Here is a 27370-nt window from a genome sequence, read left to right as displayed (position 1 = left end):
CTGTGGGGCTGGTATGTGTTATTGCCTTTTTAGAGATAAAGAAACAGGCTGTTGACGAGTAGCTTGCCTCCAGCTACCCAGTGAGCAGTGGCAGAGCCAGGGTTTAGACTTCTGAATTTTATGTGATGCCAAGTCCTAGCTTTTTAAGAATAAGAGAAAATTATATCTTAGTATGCCTGGGCCACAGTCCTTTGATGTAAGTATTAAGAAATTTGTGATTTTCCAATAAGAACAATACAATAGATTTTTACTGTTTATTGCATTTATTTAAGCAGGTATAAATGTGATATTCATTCATTTATTTAAATATTTATTGAATTTAAGTATTTTCTATGAATGTTCTAACTCTTCTCCCTCACTCCTCAGATGATCTTATAGTGTCTGTGGATTAGGCAGATTTTGACTGCTGGATTTACTTTCACTTGATACAGGTAGCAGATTGGAGGATTTCCCCTTCCTTTGAAATAGAGTTCTAAGGAAATTTTCAGAAACAGACTGATAATAGAAAATAAAGGAACCTATATCGGTAATGAACAACATCTCCTAATATTAACTCTCAAGTAATATGAATGGTATGAGAAATTTTGTGTTAAATGGAGTTTAAATTTTATTAAGGACCCACATGATGTTAGACTGTTAACTAAACATTAGTTCTGCTTGTTAACCATGGAAGCTTACCTTCTAAAGAAGGTGACATGACTACCTTCTTTTATTGACTAACATTAAAATAAGTTGAAATAGACAACTAAAGACCTTTGTATTGATGAAAAAATCTTTCCTATAATGAAGATTTAAAAGCTTTATTTGGGGTGGTGGTCCTTTTACTATCCACATGGGGTTTTTACCAACTCAACTAAGAGAAATTCAGATTTGTATGTTTTAAAATCTCAGGGTCAGAAGTTTACCTGGTGAGCAGTGGCAGAGCCGGGGTTCAAACTTCTGAATTTTATGTGATGCCAAAGTTGTCATCACATAAAATTATCTTAATGAGGAATGTTTTTCTGCCTCCCTCCCCATTCTTAATATTCCATCATTGTCAGAAAGCCTGACCTCACCTAGGAATATTATAAACCAATAAACTTTAAAGAATCTAGCATTTCTTGGTTTTGCCAGGTTCAAAGAGGAAACAATTTTATTCAAAAATGTCATAGACATAGTAATAATTGTCGAGCGCCTACTATGTGCCAGACTACTAACAAATACTGGCTCATTTAATCCTCACAACTAGGACAGGTACCCATTTTCACCATTTTAGAAATGAGGAAAGTGAGGCAGCAAGAAATTAGGTTATCTAAGTGGTAGGTGTGGAATTCAGAGTAAGGTCTCTAACTCTAAAAACCATTTTTCTTTTCACTACACAACACTATCTCTTTACTTTAAACACACATAATTAGTTATGTTTTCTGAACTAGGCTTCTCTGTTTTCTCAGTAATTACTAATTTTTCATACATTCTATATCTTTTGTCTGTGGATTTCTCAAAATTAATTGAAAGTTACTTGCTGTTTTCATCTTTTCATGTGTTGGATTGCCTTTTTGTTTGGTGTACATTATTTCCTCACATAGATTATTTTTCCAAATGATGCTAAAAATTGATAAATCTGAACAAGCAAGGAACCTGGCTTAGTCAGACAATCCTTTAGTAACCTTCCACTACTCCAATTTCTAAGGAGACACACACTTATCAGATAGGAATAGGAGGCTTAAAGACTAAGAGTTTAACCCGTTACCTGTTTGCCCTGAGACTACTTGCCAGTAGCACTTGCAGCCATAGCATTTACCCTGAGATAGCTCATGGATTACAGTTCTAAACCTGCCCCCAGAGTTTGCCATGAAATATCTTGCTTTTACTATTATTTTCGCATCGCTCTAGTATATTGGTAGTCTTTGGAAACAAATGACATTCGGTTGGTAGCATCGTTTTTTGTAGTGGTATTTCCATTTACAAAATACAGTAATTCTTGATCGTGGAAACTATCAAATCCTAGAAAACGTGGCATTCCTATGCATGTTAAATTAATGCTGGCAGTAAGCTGCACTTTTTTTTCTAAAAGAGAAAAGGGTTAAATGGTGGAAAGAGATGGAACTGAAAGTGAAAGAACTGAATTTCAGTATAACTTAAGAATAAATATACTATTGAAGTTGTAAAAGCTATGTTTATTTTAGTGCATTAGAAAAAATTGTAATATTTCATTTTAAGGATCTTATTACTAAGAATGAAGCTATGTAAAAACACAAGTGTGTTTAGAGAAAAATACTAATATAGGTAGAACATAGATATGATAAAGATCAAATATTCTGCATAAATAACATTAATGATTTTGATCCATTCCAAACTTTTATATAGTGAATTAGATCTCATTTTCTTTCCTATGTGCTCATTCCACTGCAACATATAACTTTTTTTGTGATAAGAGATTTCAATGGTTGTATTAGAAATCGTGAATTTATAGTAAGAGTACTTTTCAGAAGCTGTCTACATCTTTCCCCCACTACATTGCCTTTGTTCATATATTTTCTTCATTTGGACTCTCTTCTCTTCTGCTTTCCCTGTCTACCATAAAAAAATTACACAAACCCACATCACCTCAAGACCAGGCTCATACTCATTTTCTCCAAGATGACTTGCCTAATTCTCTACCCCAGCTTTCATTATTCCATCAATCAGTATCCATCAACACTCAAATATACTTTGCAGTCTGCCCTACATTTGCAATGGCTTTATAATTAGAATTGTATTTCTTCAGCAGTATCTCTTCAACTGTAAATTATATGAGTGTGAGGGATAGTGTTTTAAGAGTTTTTTGGAAATTACACATTTTTTATTATGGAAAATTTCAAACACATAAGGTCAGTGACTTGCTGTTCATATCTTTTACATTTTCTTTATTTTTAGATGTTCTTTATATTTAAGGATATCAGCCTTATGTAGTTTAAGTTGCAAATATTTTTCCCAGTCAATATATCTTTTAAAGTTTTATTGAGGTATAATTGACATAAAATAAACCACACATATTTAAAGTGTACAGTTTGATGAGTTTTGAAATGTGTATACATCCCTGAAACCATTATCATAATCAAAATAAACATTTTCATCACTCCGAAAGTCACCTTGTACCCTTTAATAACACGTTCACCTAATTACCTGGTCCCCGGGCAACCACTGATCTACTTTCTGTCACTAATACATTAGTTCACATTCCCTAGAATTTTATATGAATGGAATCATACAGTATGTACTCTTCTTTTGCCGACTGCTTTTACACACCAATTATTTTGAGATTTATCCATTTAGTCAATATCCTTTAAATCTGCCTGACATTAAAATCTTCATATTTAGAGTTTAACATTTAGGGCAGTAATTAATAATGGTACAAACCACAGAAGTTTGCACCTCACAGAGGCTTTTAAAATTTTGACTTATTTGCTGAGATTTGAATGTTTTTAGGATTAGTTTGTAAACAGGATTTATTTTTCAGAGAAGGTCTAGGAAAATGAAATTGTACTATTTCTCTGTTCATAATTCCAGCCTCTGTCTGCCTCCCTTGAGTCAAATGACCCCTGGATCCAATGAACAGTTAGGTGCAAGTGAAGCGTGGGCTCCGTGGGAGCTCTGTCAGGGAGAACTGGCCCAGTTCTGGCCCATAGGGGCTGGACAAGAGTCTTGGGGGTGAATAAAAGAATGGCACATCCAGGAAAGAGCTTGGCTTGGTAGAAATCCATGGACTCCTGAGGAGAAGGAGAACGAGAGAGAGAGCCAGGAGACTGATGTCTCCTTATCCCTGAGGCTAGGAGATGTAAGGAGACCTGAGAGTGGGGAGGCTTCCTCCTGGTCCTCCACAGGGCTGGTGACTTGCCTGCTGCACTGCCCGCCTACGGGGTTAGAGACTGCTTTGTCTTTTATTCTCTTGAGACTGCTAGCTCTTGTGGTTCTTCAATAACAAAATCTAAGCCCCTCTGAGGTAACAAAGAAAAAATATCTGGGGAAGCGAGGCAACCAGAGAGAAAAATAACTTAGAATAAACAATGTAGTAGACTAGCTAAATAGAAATGCCAGAGGAGTCAATAGCTTGAATATGAAAATAGTAAATAATAGGAGCATTTAAGGAGGTTGAAGTAGAAAAAAGACTTCATTGTCTACAGCCATGCTACCCTGAACAAGCCCGATCCCATCTGATCTCGGAAGCTAAGCAGGGTCAGACCTGGTTAGTACTTGGATGGGAGACCACCTAGGAAGACCAGGTGCTGTAGGCGTAAAAAAATAAAATAAGGGATTGTAAGCTGGCAAGGTCCTTGCAATCTGTAAGGTCAACCAAGGGTTGCCTCGCCTAAAAAAAAAAAAATAAATAAATAAATAAACTTTATTGAACAAAAATATGAATAAGGATTTGAGATTCTAGTCCCTCAGTGCCATCAGTTCCACCTCCTCCAACATTGAATTGTCCCCCTTCCAGCACTTCAGTGGCCTCTGCTGCAAGAGATAGGCTTGCATAGCCTGTATAAGACTCATATGACTGGTCCTGGTTCTTGTTCCACTCAAGCTTCTGCTGCTGTTGTCTTAACTACCTTTTCTTTAAACCAAGATGGATCAGAGGGAAGATTGCTAAATAAATTCCCATAAATTTCTTTAAGACTTGCTTACAGTGTTCTCTACTCCCATAGGCATGTTTGGCATTGCATTTTCACTACTTTCTACCTTAACTTTCTCATCCTTTTAATGACTAGATTTGTTGGGAGAAGTTTGGCATGACAGCATGGCAGTCCTATAGTTCTTTCAATGATTTTTTTTCTCTGTTTCTTTCTGTGGTTATACTGTCTTCTGTTCTCTAGTATTTCCAGGGCTTGATCTCAGCTCTACTCTCTTTACATCGACTTTAGGAAAGTTTATCTTTTTATCTCTATGTTTTGATGATAACTTTAAAGTCATTTATTTCCATCGTTAACCTTTTATTGCAACTAGTCCTGAATTTCTTTCTGTGTCTTTTTCTTTGAAATCACTCCACATCAGTCAATTAACAAACACATATTGAACGTTTTATAGAATGTATAAAGCTCAATGTTACAAAAAATTGTTATTGTCACAGCAACATTAAAGTTCTTGCCCCCAAAGCACTTATAATGGGCAGGTAGGACCCTCGTCCCACAACATTCAACCCCAGATTGACTCACTGGGCCTCTTCTCATTCTCTTATTTGTTTTCCTCCTCTCATTCTTAGTTTTGGCAACTGTGTTGCTGGGTGGTGGGAGGGCAGTGAGGGGATATTTCACAGCTGTGAAAATTGGTACCACCACAGAGTCACCATTTCCAATCTCAACTACACTGTTAACATTTCAGCATTTCTTCTTTGTGATCCTAGTTAGCTTCCTTTATCTAAGTTTCTCATGAGACTTAAAATGCTCATTAAGCCCCCAGTCCTCTATTCCCTTATATTCAGCCTTTGACTGAACTTCTACTTCACAGAGTAAACTATGTTTCCAAAACACCTTTTCCCAAATTTTTACCAGCATCTGTATTGACACTGATTCTTTACCTCCTTCCTTTATTATTCAGTACGCATCTGTACACCTGTACTCTAGAGCCTGTCTTACTACTCTCCTGTGTTTTCTACTACTTTACTGACTCCTTCTCAGTGTATTAAAATCCTCAATCTCTCCCTCCCCACCCTATCCCTCTCTTTTCCTCTGTTTTCACCAATTGTTGCTCATTTAATCTCCTAAACATTTCTCAAATCTGTCCCCTTCTCCCCATCTTCATTGTTACTGCATTAGTTCAGGATAGTCCTTTGTCTCTTCTCTAGGCTCCGGAAGCTATCCATTACAGTAACCACCAGAGGAATTTTTCTCACACATGAATCTCATCCTTTTACTGCCTCATATAAAACCCTGTAATGATTCTTCGTTGCCCAAAGAATAAAGTCTATACTGCTTAGTAGGCTGTACTTGTAGCTTCATGATCTAGAACATCCCACTCTAACAGCCTCCTTGTCTATCACTCTTTCATACATACTGCACACCAGCTGTAACATGTTCTTGAATGTCTCTATTTCCATATATTTTTTCCATCTTCCTGATATGTTCTTTCCTTTCTTTACCAAGCAAACACTTGCTCTTCCTTTAAGACTGAGCTCAAACATCACTTCTTCCTTAGTGACTTCTCCATTACATTTTCCAGAAGATATAATATAATGTGCACACTCTCATAGTTCTGTTTATATTTCTAATATAGAACTGTAATCACCCTGACGTAATTACTTGTCTTAGCCATATGTGTACTATAAGCCCCTTACACGGATTATTCATCTTTGTGTATCCCCCAATGCTCTGGCATGTAGTTTGACACCTATATGTGCTTAGTGAATATTTGTTGAAATAATAAGTTGATTAAAAGTAATACAAGGCAACATATACCCAATAGTTCAAAGGAAGATTAAACCTGTTAGAAAATTAAACCTCAGGTAGGCCCAAGGAAAGAAGCACTTGAGTTGGGACTTTGAAAGATGTAGTCAGGTAAGTGGAGAAGAAAGAGAAGGAAATTTTCATTAAAAAATTGATATACACAAAGATATATGGGTCTAGAATCAAGGCTCACAAAGCATCCCAGAGAATGTGAAGCAGAGAGTTCATGACTAAGAATAGCAAATGGTAAGGTTAGAAAGGAGTAAACTAGTGTTAGATTATAAAGGGATTCGAAAGCCAGGATGAGGTTTTTGGAGTTCATCCCGTAAGCCAAGGCGTCAAAAAAAAGTAAACCAGGATCTATTTATAAGTGTTTAAGCCATTAGCCTCTGATACCACTACCACGCCCAGTCTGAGAATTCACTGTAGGAAGGGAGGCAGAGCCTGCAAAGGCACCCCTTCCCTGTCCTTGGAGGACTTGAATTAGTTAGTACCTCACACATGATGTTAGGATATAAATAAACAAGAAGTGAGAACTATTTTTTCACAAAATGGTTGAGGACTCCTGGCACGTGGAGACCTTTGAATGTGTTTTTTAAGCAATGAAGCAATCTGATAAAAGCAGATTTTAGGACTACTAATATGGCAGGATTGTTTGAAGATGGGAAAATTGGTGGAAGGGAGAATAATTGAACTATTTTAATCATCTAAGTTAGAAAGGATAAGAATACAAATGATGGCAGTGCAATGGGAAAAAAGAGATATGGAAGCCAAAATCAACTGGATTTAGTGAATGAGGGAAGGAGAAGAATCAAAAGTTGGAAACACATGCAAACCGGTTCTGCTTCTCTAACCCACTTTTTTTTTGTCAATGGCATACTCTTCTTTCCTATCAATTAGGTATATAAGATACACAATATTTACTTATACGTATATTGTAGACTAATATACAATTATGAGGTATAATATATACCTACTAATATACCTGTATATATTAGTGGGTATATAGTTCCTATTTTAGCTCCACAACGTCTTCATTAATTATGTCCTGTCATCAGTCCCTCTGACTGGAATGTCTCTTCTCCATTTTCTCTCACCCGTTCTACTTTTTGATGAACTATCTGATCTTCAAGATTTAGCTCAATTATCCCTTTGACACCATACCTAACCATTGCTTTATTTTGCACTCTTTCCTTTTTGATTCTCACAGCATTTGTACCTACAACAGTTATTTTTATTGTTTCATAATTTTTGGCATCTTTCTTTCCTCTCCAAGCTTCTTAAGAATAAAGGGTCCCTCTTTTGGTATCTGTAGTGCCTAGCACATTACCTGACATATAGTAGGCATTCACAGTATTGCTTGAATTAATAATAACTACCTATTACTACTAATCTGGAGATGATGCTAAAGATACTTGTTAGCATGTGAGTAATTTACAGTGGTGTAATAATAAATAGGCCTGCCTTTCTCTAATAAATCTGGCATTCATTTTACTTTGCATATTGCACTCATTTCATTATCTAAAATACTGCTTTCATTTTTAGACTTCTTAGAGAATTTCATTTGTTTTCCATCCCAGATGTATGCCATGCTTATTCCTCTCCTGTGGTACATGATTTTTAAGGGTTTTTTTGTTTAAGTTCTACTTAAAGCTCACACTGCCTTGATCCATATTGCCCTTCTCCATCTTTAGACCCTTGCAGCACTAAAAGCTATAACACCTTAGGCAAATCAGTTCAGCTTTCTCAGAACTAGTTTCTTCTAGAACATGGCAATAACTCTTGCTCACAGGGTGGCTGTGCAGATTTTGTATGATGATAGTAGGAAAATTTCCCTAACTTTAGTTCTTTAGCGACTACTTGCATTTATTTAATATTTTTTCTTAAATTGAGTCACTGCTTTTCTGGCTTCCTTTATAAAGGAAACTTTGTCACTAAATGAAATGCCAGCATGCTTGCCATAAATAGAGTATAAACTAAAAATAAATGTAATTCAAACGATATTAATCTTGTTAGATACTGTTGCCAAGCAGAGGCTCTGAGCCTGTTAAAAAAGCATCGCGTTCTGAAGAGATGTTAAAGATATTCCAGCACAGACATAAAAAAATATTTGACTCGATTAACAAAGTTAATGGCAGGGGTATAAGGAGAAGGTGGAATCACATTCTGACCATCTAAAATCACAGTTAAAACCTTCCAAGATGTTTAGAACAAAATGAATTTAATAAACTTTTTAAGGTAAAATTACAATAAATATTTATGAATACTTGTATTCTTCCAAAAGTAATCAAAAGTATAAAAATAAAATAACTTGGCAACTAAACCTTTTTAGATATTAAAAACAGAACCATATTTACTATTCTAGGTTGGTGATCTTTATCTCTTCCTAATTTCTCTACCTTTTTAGCCCTTATTCTGTATTAGATTTCACGACCACACGCGTTTCCCTTTACCTTCTCATGCCTTGTTCGGGGGCAGGGGAGGGTGTCTTACTGGAGTAAGTAGTATTTCTGACACTATGTTCATGTTGAGTTAGACATAATATGGTCATCTGTATAGTCACTGTGTACTTCTACACTCTGGATACTTAGTTTGCTGATTTCTAATTTAATCATTTCATAGATGCCTAGTTGTAATTTCTTTTACCTTAGTTATTTCATACCTGTATAATTAAGAGTTAATCATATTTATTCTTGTACTGAAATTTTATAAACAACCAGCATATTATAATAGAAAAATCAGAATCTAGCTCCAAGCCAGTCTTTGAAATTTACACTAAGTATGCCTTGGTCAAACAATTGAACCTAACTTAGCTTCTTTATATGTTTCCTGCCAATATCACAGGGTTATCATGAGAATCAAATGAAATATGTAAAAATATTTTTAAAACTTTAAAATGTTATTAAATATAAGATAATGTTATAACCATCATTCTTTTTGTTTCTTATGTTGATTTGACTCAACTATATTGAGGTTCTTTTTTTAAATTTAGATTTATTGGGATAACATTTGTTAATGACATCATATAAGTTTCAGGTGTATAGTTCTATAATGCACACACCTGAAACTTACATACTGCTACACCATCCAAAGTTTAGTTGTCTGTGATTTGTGGGTTCATTTCTGGGCTTTCAGTTCTGTTCCATTGGTCCGTGTATCTGGTTTTCTTTGTTTGTTTGTTTTTTTGTTTTGCCATTACCATACAGTTTTGATTATTGGAGCTTTGTAGTATAATTTGAAGTCAGGGAATGTGATAGTTCCAGCTTTGTTCTTTTTTCTTGGAATTACTTTGGCTGTCCTACAAATTTGAGGATTTTTTTGTTCTATTTTTTGAAAATGCCATTGGGGTTTTGATGGGGATTGCTTTAAATTTGTATATTGCTTTAGGTAATATGGTCATATTAAGTGTGTTAATTCTTCCAATCCGTGAACACAGAATATCTTCCCATTTCTTTGTGTTCTTCAGTTTCTATCAACAGTGTCTTACAGTTTTCAGCGTATGGGTCCTTCACTTCCTTTAAGTTTATTCCTAGGTATTTTATCCTTTTTGTTAAAATTGCAAATAGGATTGTTTTCTTCATTCTATTTCTGATATTTCATTGTTAGTATATAGGAACGCAACAGATTTTTTACATCGATTTTGTATCCTGCAATTTTACTGTATTTAGGGTTTTCTATATATAGAATCAGGTCATTTGCAAATAGTAACAGTTTCACTTCATTCTCAATTTGGATGCTTTTTATTTCTTTCTCTTGCCTGATTGCTCTGGCTAGGACTTCCAGTATTATGATACTATATTGAATAACAGTGGTGAAAGTGGCAGCTGGAGTGGGTGGCAGCAGAGATGGAGGAAGGGGTTGGATTCAGACTTCTGTGGCTTTTTTTTCCTTGCTAGTGGCAGCTGCTTAACAGCAGCCACCATACCTCTTGAACTGCATCTCCACCCCCATCACAAACTCAGCCACATCGTGTACCAGCTACTCAGGCCCAGAATGCTGCCTCTACCCCTCTACCCCTCTGGGTTGCCAAGTGAATGCTTCAGTCTGACCTTCTGCTACAGCATTAGCACATTAATGGGGCTCTGCAAGCGAGGGTTTGCATCTGTAGCTCCCATCTTTGTCCTTCCCCCACACACACCTCCCCCCACCACCGCCATCTCCCATTGCTCACTCAGAAACATTCACCTTGAGACATCTTAAAGCACAGACCGCTCAAATTTGTTTCTTTGTTGAGCAGGGATTCCTTTGTTGAATTATAGTTGTCCAACTTCTTGTAACTTTAAGGGGAGAAACTGAGAGGTCTCACACCGCCATGTTGCTGATGTCACTGATTATGAGCTTTTTAATGTCAGAAAATCTCACACTATCCAGCAGTTTGAGGTGTGTTTTAAATTACTATTATTTGAATGGAGTCATTAATAAATTTGTATGGGCTCTATAGCGCAGACACTGCTAGGCAAATACTACGGTAACTATTTTATCCAAAAATCCCAAATCATATGTTAATGCATATTTAGACTAAACCGTAAATGTATCAGACTTTGAAATAAGACGAGTGAATCAAATTATTATCATATGACTGTTTGATTTTAATTAAATGTGTAGATCAGTACCAAGTGTTCCTCGTATTACTTTTATATTTTTCCTTAGTACTATTGTACTGCAAAATGTTTAAAGTTTAGAGTTTCAGGAAATATCACCAGTTACCTAAATACTAATTTTTACCCTGATTTGTAGCACTGCAATTTTTATTATTTCTCTTGAAGATCATTCCATGGTTCATCTCAATTTTCTTAAAGTTACCATTTAATGAGTATTTGCCATCTGTAATCCTCACAGTAATTTTCTGTGGTGTAGTATTATTCCTGTTACATAGATAGTAAATTAAGGCTAAGAAATAGTAAACCATTTTCCCAGAGTTATGTGAATAGCATATGGTAGAGCTAGGATCTCCCCAGGGCTTTATCTGCTTCCAAATTCTGTGTTCTCTTTTTACCATGCTTTGTGTTTGCTCCAGGACAGCTGCACAGCTATCACAGGGCCTGTCTTCAGCACCATCATGCTCTTCTCCCAGTCTTCCACAGCTGAATAAATGGCATCTCTGTTCATCTAATTGCCCTGGAAAAAAACTTTGACTCCTTTCTTTCTCTTCCACCCCATATCCTATTCATCAGCATGCTAATCTGTGAATCCTTACTTTGATACATACTCAGTATCTGACTACCTCCTGTACTTTTGACTTGATCCAAACTACCATTATCTTTTCTTGGACCATAGCAAAAACCTTTTTTCCTACTCTACTTCCTCACTTGCCTCCTGCAATCTGCTCATCAGACAACAGCTAGAATGATCATGTTAAAACAGATCAAAACCTTCCAGTGGCTTCCTAGCTCACTTAAAGTAAAATCAAAAGGTCTTACTATGTCCGACCAAGGCACCACCTGATTGGTGCTCTCTCCTCCACCACAAACATCCATCTCTTATCCCATGTCCTATCACTTTTACGCTGCTGTTCTGTCTGGTGACATGGCCTCGCTCTTCACTGAACATGTCAACATGCACCTGCTTCAGGGTCTTTGCATTGTTCTCTCTGCCTAGAATGTTTTTCCTGCAGATATTTGGCTAGAGGGCTCATTTCAAATTTCTGGTCAAATGTCACATTATTCAAGACACCTTTATAGACTCAGTATCTAAACTAGCACAAATCATCGCACCACTAATCCTCTTTATTCTCTTACTCTGCTTTTTTTTCTTTATAACTCATCACTCTTGATATATAATATGGTACATTGTCTCTTCCTTACAAATGTGTAAGCTCTTTGATAGGGATTTTGTTACTGCATTTCTAGTAATTAGAATAGTGTTTCACATATAGAAGGTGTTCAAAAAATATTTATCGAATAAATGAATGAAAATAACTACAAATTTAAGTTACATAGACATTATCTTTGCAGACTCACTCATGAGCTCTCCTTTCAGAAGATGTTATCACCATCTCAGCTTTTATCTTCTTCACTACGGTCATTATCATACCTTTCTAAGATTTCTGCAGTATACTCTTAATTGGTTCCCTGCCTCTGCTCTTGCTCCCTTCACCGTCCATTCTCCAGCCAGCAGCCTGCATCTTTTAAAAAGTTAATCAGACCTATCATGTTGCTATTTAAAACCTTACAGTTGTTTTACACCAGTTTTAAAGTAAAATTCACACTTTTTACCATGGTCTGGAATACTGCAACATGTATCTATTACCTAATTTGCTGACCTGTTTTTTTAAACCACTTTCTTACTCACTGGGAAACACATTTCCTAGACATACCAAGTTTATTCTCATCTTAGGGTCTTGGTGTAACTACTCTGCCCTGATCAGTCTTTTTCGAGATCCTCATGTTTGTCTCTTTTATATGCAAGTCCCATTCTAAAGATTATTTCCTCAGAAAAGCCTTCACTGTTCACCCAGTCCAAAACGGCCTCTCCATTTTAATTTTGGCTTATAATAAGTGTTATAAAAAAATAATTGTGACTATTAATTTTTCTTTATTCTTTATCTTGCCAAATCTGCATGAGTACAGGAAATTTGTCTTATTTATTGCTCTATCCTTAGCACATAGAACAATGCCTGGCACTTATTATTTACCCAACTATTTAAATGGATGGATGGTTGAATAAATGATTGAAGCTTTGTGATAGTCATCTGAGGCACTTCATAAAACTGCAGAATCTCAGGCTCCTCCCATGAGATCAAGTTTTTAGGGTTAGTTTTATGACCCAATAATTTGTAGTTTAACTAATATTCTAGATGATTCTTTTGACTAGGCAAATTTGGAAAATACTGGTTTAATGGAAATATTCAGAGAGTAAATGGGAATGATGATTCAGGGAGTTATCTTTTAACCTTAGTATATTGATATGAATTGATTGAACATTTCCCAAAGTGTATACCATAAAACACTAATTACACAAGGAGTTTGATTAAAAAAAAATTATCTCTTCTGATATATTAAGGAATGCCAAATATTATGTTCTTCTTTTGTAGATTAGCTAAGAAACCATTAGCTTACTGAAAGATCTTAGAAATTGTACATTATAGAAATCTACTTGGCTGTTAAATAGATTTGCCAAAATTACTTAACCATCCCTGCCCCAAACCATTTTCTCACCAAGTCCCTATTAAGATATTACAGAATGTTCACTGAGCACTAAGAAATATGCATTATACATGAAGTTCAGTCCATGGTTCAGTGCTACTACCACAACTTACTCTCTCCATTGTTAGTTGTCTTCACAGATCCCTTACTTGGCAAGATATTTTGAACCAAACTATAAATCCCAGCAGAAATTATCTTTTTTTTGGCAGAAGTAGACTCTAAGTGTCTTTTTAAAAATTATATTCTTACTATATTAAAAATTCAAAGAAGGATCTTTCAACTCTCTTTTATGGGATAAAACTAGAAACATGAAGAACTAATGATTTATTAACTTTTTGTAAGTATTTGCTTTCATTGCCATCTTTCTGGTTAATTTTACTTTGCCGAAAATTGTTTGATGTTTTCTCCCATTTACTTAAACCCAATTAATTACATGTAAGTTTTTCTAGGTCTTATTTAATTTCATTGCAGTAAGTTCAAAATCTATATGAAGATAGGCTTTTCAGATTTTACCTTATTTCAACTTGTTTTACCTCTCTGGTTTCCCACTAAAATGAGAAACTACTCATATAGAGGAGCAGAATCTAATGAATTTGTAATGTTAGAGTAATTATTTGGTTTCATCTTTTAGTCATCTTTGCCTAAATCTGAGTCAAATGTTCTTATGATGATGCTTTGGTTTTATAAAAAGTCAGAGTCCAGAAAATTAGAAATGTGTTAAGACTGGTGATTTCAGGTATTTAGTATCCTGAAATAGTTTTTGTAGTACATCTAGATAACATAGACAGGAGTATGAAAAGGTAATTGTCCTGATATACATGCATGTGATTGTGTCTACTTTTTCTAAACAATTAGGCAACAGTTTTCACTGTTGTGTTACTTAATGAAATTATTGATTCTGTCTTTAATAAAGACAAACCTTCTACCCTGAATTTTAGATGCAGATGCAGGTTAGCCTTTGTTCTCTTCAGATTCACTACCAAGAATGGTAGATGAAGTGATTATCAAAGGAAATTTAGAAAAAGACTATTGCTGTGGACAAACTAAGGAGAATAATAAAGCTTTTCATAAAAACCATTTACAGAGGCAGTTTTGCAAGTGAGTACCACCCACATCATTTTTCTATTTTCCAAGGCACATGGCAAGAAACTAAATAAAATCTTCATTCCTTACCATTTACCTAGGAAAATTAAATATACTGAGCAAGTACTTATTTGTAAAAGTAGTATGTCATTACTGTTAACAAGGAAATATTTTCAGTTCACCTTTATGATTGTATTTACTGTCGCGAAAAGGTATGTTTCTGTTTTTTATTTGAACTACCATTTTGATTGATAGAGTCTCACAGGCTTTTGAGTATAACCCCATTATATTATGACCTAGGAGTACCTTTATTTAAGGCCATTGAAGAGTAAAAACAGTTAACTTGGGCAAATTGTTCCTATTACAGGAAGTAATATGGTAAAATAAATGTCATTTTGAGAAATATTTAGGGACAAAACTCCCAGTCTTAGGCAGACTTAGGTGTACTCTCACAAGTGACATAGGCAGTAAAAATGTTAAATGGGAGTGTTCAGATATAGGACTGTAGAAGAGTGCCCAGATATAGAACAATGGTATCATGTTGACTGCACTACATAATTTGGATTGCATACCCAGAATCTTCAGTTTAAACCAACTTATCAATTATGATTTTATAGCATGCAAGTGAGTAGTACCACCATTTAGTGGCTTTATGAGCCAGTTTCCTAGATTTGCCCTTATTTCACCTTTTACGTATATTAATGAAGCATCTGTAGGTTCTTAGAGGTTAATCTTCAGCTTATCAAATAAGATTGCCCCCCATTCCTTTAATTATAATAAGTGAAAAACAGAAGTCTAAGCTAAACTTGTAGGGAACTATACAAAAACTTATTTCTACTCATCTCAAAATAGGAGGGTGTTCAAAGGAAGAGTCCTAGGTTGGCTAGCAAATGCACATAGATCACTTACACCTAGCTCAGAAGGCAAGGAAGTATATTATACAGAAGGAGGTAATTCTTTTTAAGAAAAATGTCATTTATACTCCCACTTCTAAAATCATACCTACTCTGCCTGAGTAATCTGATATATTTTTCCATTTTTATTCATGGATACATTCTGTGGCAATTCCAGATAACTTGTTTTAGGCTATTTTACTTTGTTTTAGAACAAGAAAGTTAGAATTGCAGAGTATTAAGAAACATAAACATAGATTCTCAAGACATCAAGACTATCTCTCTAACCTTTCTTGTTTGATAGTAGTGTAATGTGTCTTTGGCCACTCATTAACCCAGGGATTTGTCGTCTCAACTATAAATATGAAGATCCAAAGTTCTCAGTTTTGTTCTGTCCTAGCAGATCCGAGAAAGAAAGGCATTTCCGTTAATGGCAGTAGCTGAGAATAAAAATCTTGAGAAGGGTGTGTTAGTATAGTTCTAGGAAGAAAAATAGAGGATGCTCATGGCCCTTCCAACTTTTCCTTTAGAATCACTAGAGTAGATCTAGATGATGACAGAAGTTCTGGTTCTAAAATTCTATGTTTTTTTCTCTGCTCTTCTTTCCATATTATTATACACCTGCTTCTCTATAATGATGGGCCCAAATTTTCTCCTACATGAGAGAGAGGGATTAGGGAGAGGGGGAGAGGAAAAAGATCTAATATATTAACTTACTATGGAACTGTTATTCCTACTTTGTCTTATGTGCAAGAACAACCTATATTCTTTTTTTACTCTTTACTTCTTTATTGAGGTATAACTGACATACAAACATAATAGTTTCAGATGTACGACATAATGATTCGATATTTTCGTGTATTGTAAAATGATCACCACAATAAGTCTAATTAACATGTGTCACCATATGTAGTTCTAGAATATATTTTCTCATGATGAGATAAATCCCGTTTTATCATGGTGTTTGATTCTTAAAATGTATTGTTGAATTTGGTTTGCTAATATTTTGTTGAAGAGTATTGCATCTGTGTTCATGATGGCTATTGGCCTGTGATTTTCTTTTCTTGTGGTGTCCTCGTGGTATCAGGGTAGTGCTGACCTTGGAAAATGAGTTTGAAAGTAGTCCCTCCACTTCTCTTTTTTGGAAGAGTTTGAGAAGGATTGTTATTTTTCTTTGAATGTTTAGTAGAATTCACTAGTGAACCATATTATTTATTTAGATAGGAAATAAGACGAGTTTAAAGTAAAACTGGAAGTTCACTTGCTGTTATGTTGGGGAAAATATGGTAGAATAGAAAAATTTGGAATTTCTCTTTTTCAAAACCAAATTAAGTATGAAAGCCTTCTAAAAATATATTTTAAAATGTACACATAGCATTTAACACTTTACTTATTGGAATCAGGTTTCTACTTTATTTTCTTCTTGATTAGAGTATACATACTACATACTCTAATATGTAGTACATATTAGTTCATACATCAGAAACCAGAATTTGTTAAGTATTCTGATTATTTCTGTCTGGGATGCTTACATTTAATTAAATTATATATAACAAAAAACACCATTGAAAATATTATTTGAATTTTTTCTAAAACAGTAATTCTTAATCTTTTTTGTATCTTGGACCTTTTTGGCATCCTGAAGCCTACAAATTCCTTTTCAGAATAATGTTCTTAAATGCTGCAATAGTACACACACACAAATATATACATATTTTTATATAAATAAATTTTTATATATAGGATTAAAAAGAACCCTATTATATTAAAGTACAATTATCAAAATGTTAAACCTCTATTCTAATAAGTGTTTATCAATGCTTTGAATAAGACCTATCTACCATTCTAATAATTACCACAATTTCAAAGTAGTATTGAACCCAAAAGATATTGAGATATATGCAGCAACTATAATGTGATAGGAAAATATCTGATATTTATTGTTGACAAAATCACAGGTACTTTTATGTGGTTTGTTGCCTACATTATAGAGATTAGTGAAAATAAAGTTGTAACTTTTTCCCCCAGTGTTCACAGACACCCTCCCCCCACTTCCCACCCCCCCGGTCTAAATTTTTTATTCCTCAGATACATTCCGGGAAGCCAGATAGAATCCTCTGTATCTAAAGAGACTTAATCTTTGAGGAAAATGGAGCTGAGTTTTTCCATATTTAGCCCTTAATGCTTTATAAGCCTTTAAGCAAAGTAGTTGGTGATTGTCAATACATCTTGCATTAAGAATTTTGCTTATTGCCACTACTTTTATAGTAGATTACTGAAGAAATAAATTTTTGTAAAATCCAGTGTAGTCATTTTATTTTAAAGTCAAAACAGAACATATCTGCTAATGAGTTCTTTACTTATGTTGACTTTGAGCTAATGTGGTCATATGTTATGTTACTTTGTCATTAAAGAGAAAATGTAATTCATGTTATAGGCCTGAATCATCCTACTTTATGGAGCTAGTATTGTTTGGTCAAATTTGTGTGATTATTGTTTTATAAAACACAAAATCTAACGTTTTAATCATTTTTAAGTGCACAGTTCATTGGCATTAATTGCATTCACAATGCTGTGCAACCATTACCATATCTGTTTCCAAATTTTCTCATCACTCTAAATAGAAATTCTGTACTCATTAAGCAATAGCATTCCATTCCCACTCCGCCCAGCCCTGATAACCTCTAATCTACTTTCTGTCTTTATAAATTTGTTTTTTCCAGATAAGTCATATAAATGAAATCATAAAATATTTGTCCTTCTGCATAGGCTTATTTCCCTTAGCATAATATTTTCAAAGTTCATCCATGTTGTAGCATGTATCAGAATTTCATTCTTTTTAACAGCTGAAAATATTCCATTATAAGTATATATCACATTTTGTTTTATCTATTCATCTTTTGAAGAACATTTGGATTGTTTCTACTTTTTGAGTATTTGAATAATGCCGTTATAAATATTGTCATACAAGTAATCTGTTTTCATTTCTTTTGGATATACATATACCTAGGAGTGGAATTGCGGGGTCACGTGTTAATTCTGTTGTTTAACTTTTCAAGGAAGCAATGTCATTATTATCTATAATAGTTCCTTATATTTTTATTATCCTTTTATTTAATGTGTCTTGAGCCCTTAAAACTTTTTTTTTGTTTAGTTCCTTGGTTGACTTTTATTGCTGATTTTTAAGAAATTATTTGTTTTGAACATTCATTTTTTTCCTTTTCTTTTCAATTGTTTGTTTTTCAGACCCAAGTCAGAACTCCATCACAGGGGAACACAGCCAGCTGTTAGGTATAGTATTACTGTGGGGGTTGACTCTTTCTAAAGTCACTCTTTTCTTGCTTATACTAACAGACGTTACTTACTTTTTTAATTCGATTTTCTTTCCCCTCTTTTTTTACTTCTTACTCCTCGACTTTTTTTCCTATTTCTATTCCCAGCTTGATAAGTTTTTAGGAAACTACTTCTGCAATTGATTGCTACGACTCAATTTAGTTATAGTAAAAATAATTTTAGTACTAATACCAAATTATTATGTTGTACATATGAAACTAACATAATGTTGTGTCATTTATACCTCAAAAAAAGGTAATTTTTCATGTTCTGTGGTTTAAAAAAATCTAAGAATTGGAGCTTTTTTTCTATAATTCTGAAAAGAAGATATAATACTCAATAATATCTTAGGCTTTGCAGCTACTTTGCCCTTTTTATTATTTTTCTTGGTCTTTTGATCAACTTCATTTTAATTACTGAAAGTACTTCATAAACAGCATGGCTTTAAGCAGGCCATAGTAATTGATGTTCTAATTCCTTATCTGTGAAATAAGTTATGGAAATGAATTGATTTCTTCTAGGTATCACTTATTTAAATTGCAGTTAGCTTATAATTTGGCAGGAATTTCATAACATCTCTAAACTGATAAATTTTTAGAATATAAAAATAAAAACATACTCAGGTGAGGAATTCAGACAATACAAAAAGTATATACTATAAAGAAAGTGAAAGTTATCCAGAGTACCTTCGCCCTGCCACCTCACCTCTAGTACCCCAAGGTACTTGCTGTTGACCCTTCCTTGGGAATTATAGCAATTTTTAATTATACATTTTTATATTATATATAACTATGTTTTTTTCCTTTTTTTGTCAATGCAATTATGTTATACAGACATATGTTCTGTGAATTTTTTTCACTTAACATTTTATCTTAGACATATCAGTCCATAAAGATCTGCCTCATTTCTTTGTGGTAAAATAATATTCCATTGTATTCCTATGCTATAATTTTACTCAGCCAGTTCTCTGTTCTTGAGCATTTAAGTTATTTTCCAGTGTTTTACTGTTACAAATCATATTGCAGTAAACATCTTGTACATATATACTTGAATTCTCATTGTCGGTATATTTGTAGAATAAATTCCTAGTAGATGAATTTCTTGGTCAAAAGGTATCTATATTTTCAAAAATACACATCAATTTAAAGCCCCACCAGTAAGGAGTTTGGAGTCATACTCAGCTCCCTGTCATCAAAAGTAGGTATTATCAGTCATAAAGTTTTTGCTTTACCTAATCAGTGAAAATGGCATCTCTAGTTTGTATTCGTACTTCTTTAATTATGAGAGAAGTTAAGTACTTTTAAATACATTAAGAGTCATTTTGTGTGTATATATCTTTTGGTTTGAGGCTTATTTGTACATTGCTGAATTTTTAGATGCAGAGCAGGGGTGGAAAATATAAGCTATCAAAATGTACTAAGTAGGGAAAATACTTGTTTCCTTATTAAAGATTCAGAGTATTAGTTAAAGAAACTGGGATACTCCTTTTCTGCTCTTTCAAGGTTAAGTTTCTGGTCGTCTTATTCCTTTGAGTGAGTTTATGTTCTGGAATAGCAACTGACACCGTAGGCACTAAATAGATATTAATTAAGTAAATGGTTAGATGTAAACATATAGCTAGAAATCTGATCACCAGGGTTCTAGCCTCATGGTATTGGGGCTGTTACCATTCTCTTTTTTATACTTTTATATTGGATAGTTTATTTAACTATTCAAAATTAGTCTTTTCTATAGAAAAATTTCATATTTGGATCAGGAATGGTTAAGATTTCATTGAAATATTTTGCCATATTATGAAAAGAGTATTTTTCCTTCTAAACTATTAAATTGCTTCTCTCTCTGATACATGCCTGATAGGAAGAGAAGCTTGAGAGTATTCCATCGTCTGGCCAGGAACATGTGTGTAATGGAAATAAAGAAGGATTTACCTAATGAAATGTACATTTGGGGGAGTTGGTACTGTTCCAGTGTTACTAAGCTGGATTTTTTTTCCCCAGTTAAATACTTACAGTAAAAGATAGCCGACAAATTGTAGGCAAAAAGATGTATTATGTGATTGTGAAGGAAAGGTTTTCTTAGTATTAGTTAAAAACCCTAATAGTATTTGCAAAGAGACTACTTCAGACATTAATCTCATTTGGCAACCTACAATTGCATTTAATTTTAAACAAACCTGGGAATTTATCCAGAGTCATCTGGCCAGATTCTCCAGTAAGTTCATTTGCTATCCTGGGCTCTCTTTCTCTCAGGTTCATTAGGTCAGATTATATTCTCCTTTTTTTTTTTTCCATGCTTTTAATAACTACTGTCTTTTGTCTTCCACATTAATTATCTTTGTTTAACAGCCTCAAAATCCTTAAAAGACTGGTTTATTTTAAAAATTGTGTTTGCAAAAGAGTAAAAGATGACATTTTGTTATATTTTCTAATTATCTTATAGTTCCTAAGAAAAAGCATTGATAGCTTGAATTAAAATCTTGCCAGCTCACTGCAAAAAAAAAAACTTATTTAAGATAATTTGGCTTAGTAGGTGAAAAACTGGTTCAGTTGCCTTGCCCGCTGAATAGAATTTATAATAGCATTTTCCAGACCTTCTAAATATGTTTCCTTTCAACAGGGTGCAGCTATTTTAATGTACCTACTGCTCCCACTGACTCATCAGATCTCTTGCAAAACTCAGGGTCAGGCTGAGGAGATGTATGAAAGGCTGAAACTGCTCTTGTGATAAAGAAGCTATGTGCTTAAGATGTATGAGCTTTCTCTCTCTCTCTTTCTCTCTCTCTCTCTCTCTCTCTCTCTAGTGTTCGTTCTCAGAGAGGCACTGAGAAGAAGAATGGTCACTTTCCCTTCTCCCAGAGATAATGGAAGAGAAGTAAGAAAGTACCTGTGTTTGAAGGCAAAATGACGACAATTAATCTCTAAGCACAAGGCCTCACCATTAAATTCTTTGGAGAAACAACTCTAGGAGTTTAACGACAATCAAGAGAATGAAATTGAATTAAGAGAAATAGTAATTAAATCAGGGGAAAAGTTTTTGCAAAGGGGATAGTAAAGGAAATTAAAACCAGTAATGCTGAAAAATGTGGTGGGCAGAGCTGGGGGAGGAGAGGGCTGGTGGAGAGGGGGAAAGAGCAGACAGAGCGAAACAGTGTGGGAGATGCAGAGTATGTGGCACTAAGGAAAGCAATTTGGAAATTTCTCTCTCTCTCTCTCTCTCTCTCTCTTTGTGTGTGTGTGTGTTTGTGTGTGTGTGTGTGTGTGTGTGTGTGTGTGTGTGTGTGTAATTTTCAATTTAAAAAATTTTAGGAAATAAGTAAGGAAATGAGCAGTGGGCCTTGGCATTTTTACAAGTTTTACCAAAATAATTAAACTCTTCTACAGTTTTCTCAAGGAATAGAAAAACAAGTAAACATTCCCCAACATTCCTCACTTTGAGGCTTGCATAACTTTGATACCAAAACTAAATAATGTCAATAAGAAAAATATAGGTCCATTTTCTTTGTGAGCACAGATATATATGCCCTAAACAAAATATTTATAATCTAAATCAAGCAATATATTTTAAAAATTGCCCCATGACCAATTTGGGTTTCTGCTAGAAAGACATGATTGATTTACCATTAAAAATCAATTTATATAATTCAGTATATTACCAGATTAAAGGAGAAACACCATATAATCATCTTAGTAGATGTAGAAAAAAAAATCTGATTTGAAACATATCCAGTATTTAAATTCATGAGTTCATAATGATACTTAAAAAAACCAATTGGTTACCAGTGGAGTATTTTAGTAACCCAATTCATTATTCTGATAAGTCAACAGAAAGAAAGAATGAAGTATTTATTTTGCCTTTAACTATACAAATGGATAACCAAATAGGATATTGGAAGGAATGTCTCTATACAAGTATTTCAGCTAATAAATGAAAGAATAATAATAGAATCAGAATATCACTATTTTTAAACCCTCATAAATTAGTGGATCTAGGCATTAATCATCACAGTTGCTCGTATCTCAAAAAGAAAGACAACCAGATTACATGTACTTCATGATAGAAGATCAAAATACCTTTACAAAGGAGTTTTCCTCCTTTTCTCACCTAAAAGTACTAAATGTAGTTAAGTAGCTAGACTCAACTACCAGTTGATAAAATATACCAAAAAAAAAAAAATGTTAAACATCACATGGATGCCATCATCAAAATTCAAACCATCAGAAACTACTGAAGAAATGACAGTTTCTTCAACAAATAAATTACAAAGAGAAAGAGAGAGAAAGCAAAAGACTTAAGAGATACGGCAACCAATCATAATGTGTGCCTCTGGTTTGGCTACTGATTAAAACAAAAACTCTAAAATCAAAAACATAATTTGTAACTTTTGAGACACCCTTTCATGTTCACATAGTCACATAATTCAAACTCAAACCTGTGCCAAGGGAAATCAAGTACATTTACTGCTCCTGCTTAACTCACATGAGCAAACAGTGATTTAAAAAGATCAGAAGGCTAAGGGAAGAATCTGAGACTTACTGCAAGCACAAACTGTAGTGTAAGTGGTAATTGACAGAAGCAACGTTAAAGAAGTAACAGCACCACAACAATAATGTTTTTATAAAGAGCAAAACATTTTGGTATACCATGTTTCTGTTTACAAAAAATGTATACCATAAAAAATAGAAATCAAATCTTCAGTAGAACCAATGGCACTCCTATCAGTTTTCATTTGAATTCTACAGTGAAACACCAGTAAGTTTCACAGTAATACCAGCATTATTTGGATAGTAAAATGAGAAAAAAAGAAACATAATAGTGATCTGATGGGCTGTTTAATTGAAAGCATTACTGAGGCCAGTCTCAGTAGGTATTCTCCAAAAGAATCTTCTTTGGGTCCTGAACCAGTCCTAACATATGGATTCTGTTCTTAGTTCCTGCAGAGTAAGGCTGTTTGCTATTCAGAAATTCTAGAACTCCCATTCTGTTTGGGCTTTCCTGGGGTCACAGTAGTGACCCAGACATCTGAAGGCTGTACGTCTGAAGCAGCATGATTTCCCACCAAGATATCAGACTGAGAATTCAGCCATGTCTTCCAGTATAACCACGCCTGGTTTTATGTCTAATTGATCCATGCCTATCAATTAACCACTCCTAATGAGAGTTTTGTTCTTTGCCTGAATGACCAAGAGCTATAGGGGACCCTCCCTTCCACAACACCACTACAACTAGACCTTGGGTAGGACAATCTTGGATGCATCACCAGCCTCGCAAATGTAGACAGTCTCCAGGAACATTCTTCTACCTTTAAAAAAAAATTAAGCAAGTAAATAGGAGTTGGGCCAGAAACAGCCAGGACCAGAATGTCTGAAAGTTAAGGTGGTTGCACTTGAAACTTGAGACTAGAAGGACCCCAAATGTAGATGTATCAGGACTGGAGCCAGAGATGCTAGGAGATGGCTTGGACCAGCAGGATGGGGCAGGAATATTCTGAGGCCAGATTTTTATAGCAACAATTTTGTAAGGCTGTTGAGCAGCAGGGAAAGGACATTTAATCAAAAGACACCTAGTGTTAGTTATCATTATGTTTTTCCTTCTATTGTCTTAGGATTTATTTTGCTGTCTTTCTAGCTTCCTGAAATAGATACTTAGCTCATGTAATTTTCATTCTTTTTACTACACTAATTTAAAATTTTAAGGCAATATCCTTTGAAGTGCTACTTTTGTGGATCCTGTAAGTTTCAATAAATGGTGTTTTCATTGTCATTCAAATTTTTAAAGTATTTTAATCTTTGATTTTTGAATTGTTGAGCAGTGTTTTTTTTTTTTCAATTTCTAAATTTGAGGATTTTAAACTTTATCTTTTTATAATTAAATTCTTAATTGTTTTTATAGGTCAAGATCATGGGTCATGTTATACTTCTTTGAAATTTGTTCAATCTGAGGTCTAGTACATAACTTTTTATAAATTTTCCACGTATGTTTGATTAAAATGTATATTCTCCAATTTTGGATGTAGAACTCTATGTTCATTGAGTGAAAGTTATTCATTGTATTATTCAAATTTTTTTATCCTCGCTTATTTTGTCTGATTTATCTATCAATTATTAGGAGAAATATGTTGAAAATCTCCATGTGCGATGGTCAGTTTATCAGTTTCTCAATAGAGTTCTATCCATTTTTGCCTCAAATATTTTAAGATATGGATGGATGTTGTAAGCAGCCTCTTCAGTTGGCTCCCAGTGCTCCTTTCTTTCTGGTGTTCATTCTCTCATGTGATCCTTTCCACTTTGAGTGAGTGCCGGACTTAATGTCTCCCTCTAATTAATAGAATATGGCAAAAATGATGTCACTTTCAAAAGAAGATTATAAAAAGACTGTGACATCTGTCTTGCACTCTCTCCCTGGCTCTCTCTGATGGCTTGCTTTGAGGGAATCTAGCTGCCATGCTGTCAGCTGTCCTATGGAAAGGCCCACATGGCAAGGAACCAAAAGAGGCTTTTGGCCAACAGCCTGAAAAGGAATGGATCCTGCCAACAATGATGTGAGTGACCTTGGAAGTGGATCTTTCCAGGCAGACGCTTGATTGGTGCCTCATGGGAGACTGTGAAGTAGAGGGCCCAGCTAAGCCATGCCCATATTCCTAACCCACACAGACTATGATATAATAAGTGTGTGTGGTTGAAACCACTAAATTTGGGAGTAATTTGTTATATGGAAAGAGATAACTAGAAACAATAGATGTATGTTTAAAACTGTTATAGTTTTTGGTGAATTAAACCTTTGGTTATGTGATTATCGTCTTGTCCCTAATAAAGTTTTTCTCTTAAAGAAAAGTCTATCTGATAGTAATGAAACTATATGAGCTTTCTTTTGGTTAGTACTTGCCTGATATATCACTTTACTTTCAGCCTTTGTATTATGTCTCTTGTAAACAGTATGTGCCTGGATTTTGTCGTTTGATCCAGTCTGTCGATCTTTATGTTTTAACTAGTGAATTTAGTTTATTTGCATTATAATTATTAATATTATTGATATATTTAAACCATTCTGTCATCCTAAATTATGTTTTTCTCACTTTTTCTGCTTTTTAAATCCTTTCTTACTTTAAAAAAAACCTGTCCCACAAATAAAGGAAATAACATTAGCTCAATGTCACTCCTTCTCCCTGGCCACAACCTCCATCCATTATGTTATTATTATCTAGAATAGTTCAATGGGAAAAGGAGAGATTATTCAGTAAATATATTTAGAACTGTCTTTTTGCTAGCTACATGGTCTGGTTTCTTCCTGTCTTTCTAACTGTTCTGTCCTTTCCTCACTCTACTTCAGCCTTGTTATCTATTCTGTTTTATAAATCCATTCAGGTTATTTCTGCTTTAGGATCTTTTAAAATTGGTAATCCCTCTGCCTGAAATGCAGCCTTTTCCTGACCACCTTATGCCAAGCATATGCTACAGCCAGCTCATACCAGCTCATGAGAGCCAATTGTATGCATCTTCTCCCAAAACCATGTTCATTGACTTCATATTAGTCATCTGAAATTAGCATGTGTGAGTATTTACACTACAGAAATTGGCAAATACTAAAAATCAGTATTTTTTGTTTTTAAATTCTGGAGAGTCTGCTTACCAGCACACCAGTGTTTTTACTTGAAGTCCTTCCCCTCCCCAGTCATAATCTATCTCAGTACCTATTTCATTGTACTTATTGCTTCTTGAAATCTTTTTTTGTTTTTTGGTTTTTGTTTACTTATATTGTCTTCTTTACTTCAGTATACTAACAGTGAAAACAGCATCTGTAACTGCCTGTCTACTGCTGTATCTCCGGGGCTTAGAATAGTGCCCAGCACATCATAAGAACTTAATTAATACTTGTCGAATTAATTGAATAAATGAATAACTCAAAAGTGATCATTTTAAGCTGTGTCATTATTCTCTTTAGAATTTTCTGGAACCATTAAAGAGAGGGAAAGACTTAATACTTTTCTTTGTTTTTATAACTTTTATTATGGAAATTTCCAAAGGTACAGAAAAGTAGATAGGATATCATAATAATGAACCTTTATAAATCCATTACTCAGTTCTAATAATGTTTTCAACCCCCACCTAACATTTTCCTAGAATATTTTAAAGAAAATGCCAGACATCAGATGATTGTAGTTACCCTTTAAAAAAATTAATAACCAGTTCATATTTAAATTTTTGATTGTTTAACATTGTTTTTTACATTTGATTTGTTTGAGTTAGAATTCTAACAAGTTTCACACCTTGCAATTGGTCAGGTGTTTATCTTGTCACTTTTAATTTGTAAGAATTCACCTTTTTTTAGTTCATGCTATTTGTTGAAGAAATTAGATTCTTTGTCATGTAGAATTTGCTTCATTCTGAATTTCATGATTGCATCTTTGTGGTGATGTTTAAGAGGTTCCTCTGTTTTCTGTGAACAGGCAGTTAGATTATAAAAAATTAGATTTAACTTTTTTTTTTTTTTTTTTTTTTTTGGGAAGGAATCATTACAGGTCGCA

General features: G+C 34.2%; 1 protein-coding gene and 1 non-coding gene across 2 annotated transcripts in view; both read left to right on the top strand.

Annotated features, from left to right (window-relative positions):
- Window positions 1-27370, top strand: part of SLC12A6 (solute carrier family 12 member 6) — an 80957-nt gene that overhangs the window by 22837 nt on the left and 30750 nt on the right. Inside the window, exon 2 of the mRNA XM_015595857.2 lies at window positions 18763-18807. Within this exon, the coding sequence (XP_015451343.1) occupies window positions 18763-18807 (45 nt within the window). The remainder of the gene's footprint in view (window positions 1-18762; window positions 18808-27370) is intronic.
- Window positions 4135-4253, top strand: LOC112469732. Its single transcript, XR_003042725.1, has one exon. It is a non-coding gene; the product is annotated as a 5S ribosomal RNA (ribosomal RNA).

Source organism: Pteropus alecto, unplaced genomic scaffold, assembly GCF_000325575.1.
Source record: "Pteropus alecto unplaced genomic scaffold, ASM32557v1 scaffold86, whole genome shotgun sequence".
NCBI lineage: Eukaryota > Metazoa > Chordata > Mammalia > Chiroptera > Pteropodidae > Pteropus > Pteropus alecto.
Note: the sequence above shows the minus strand (reverse complement) of the source record. Positions and strands in the feature narration are given on the sequence as shown.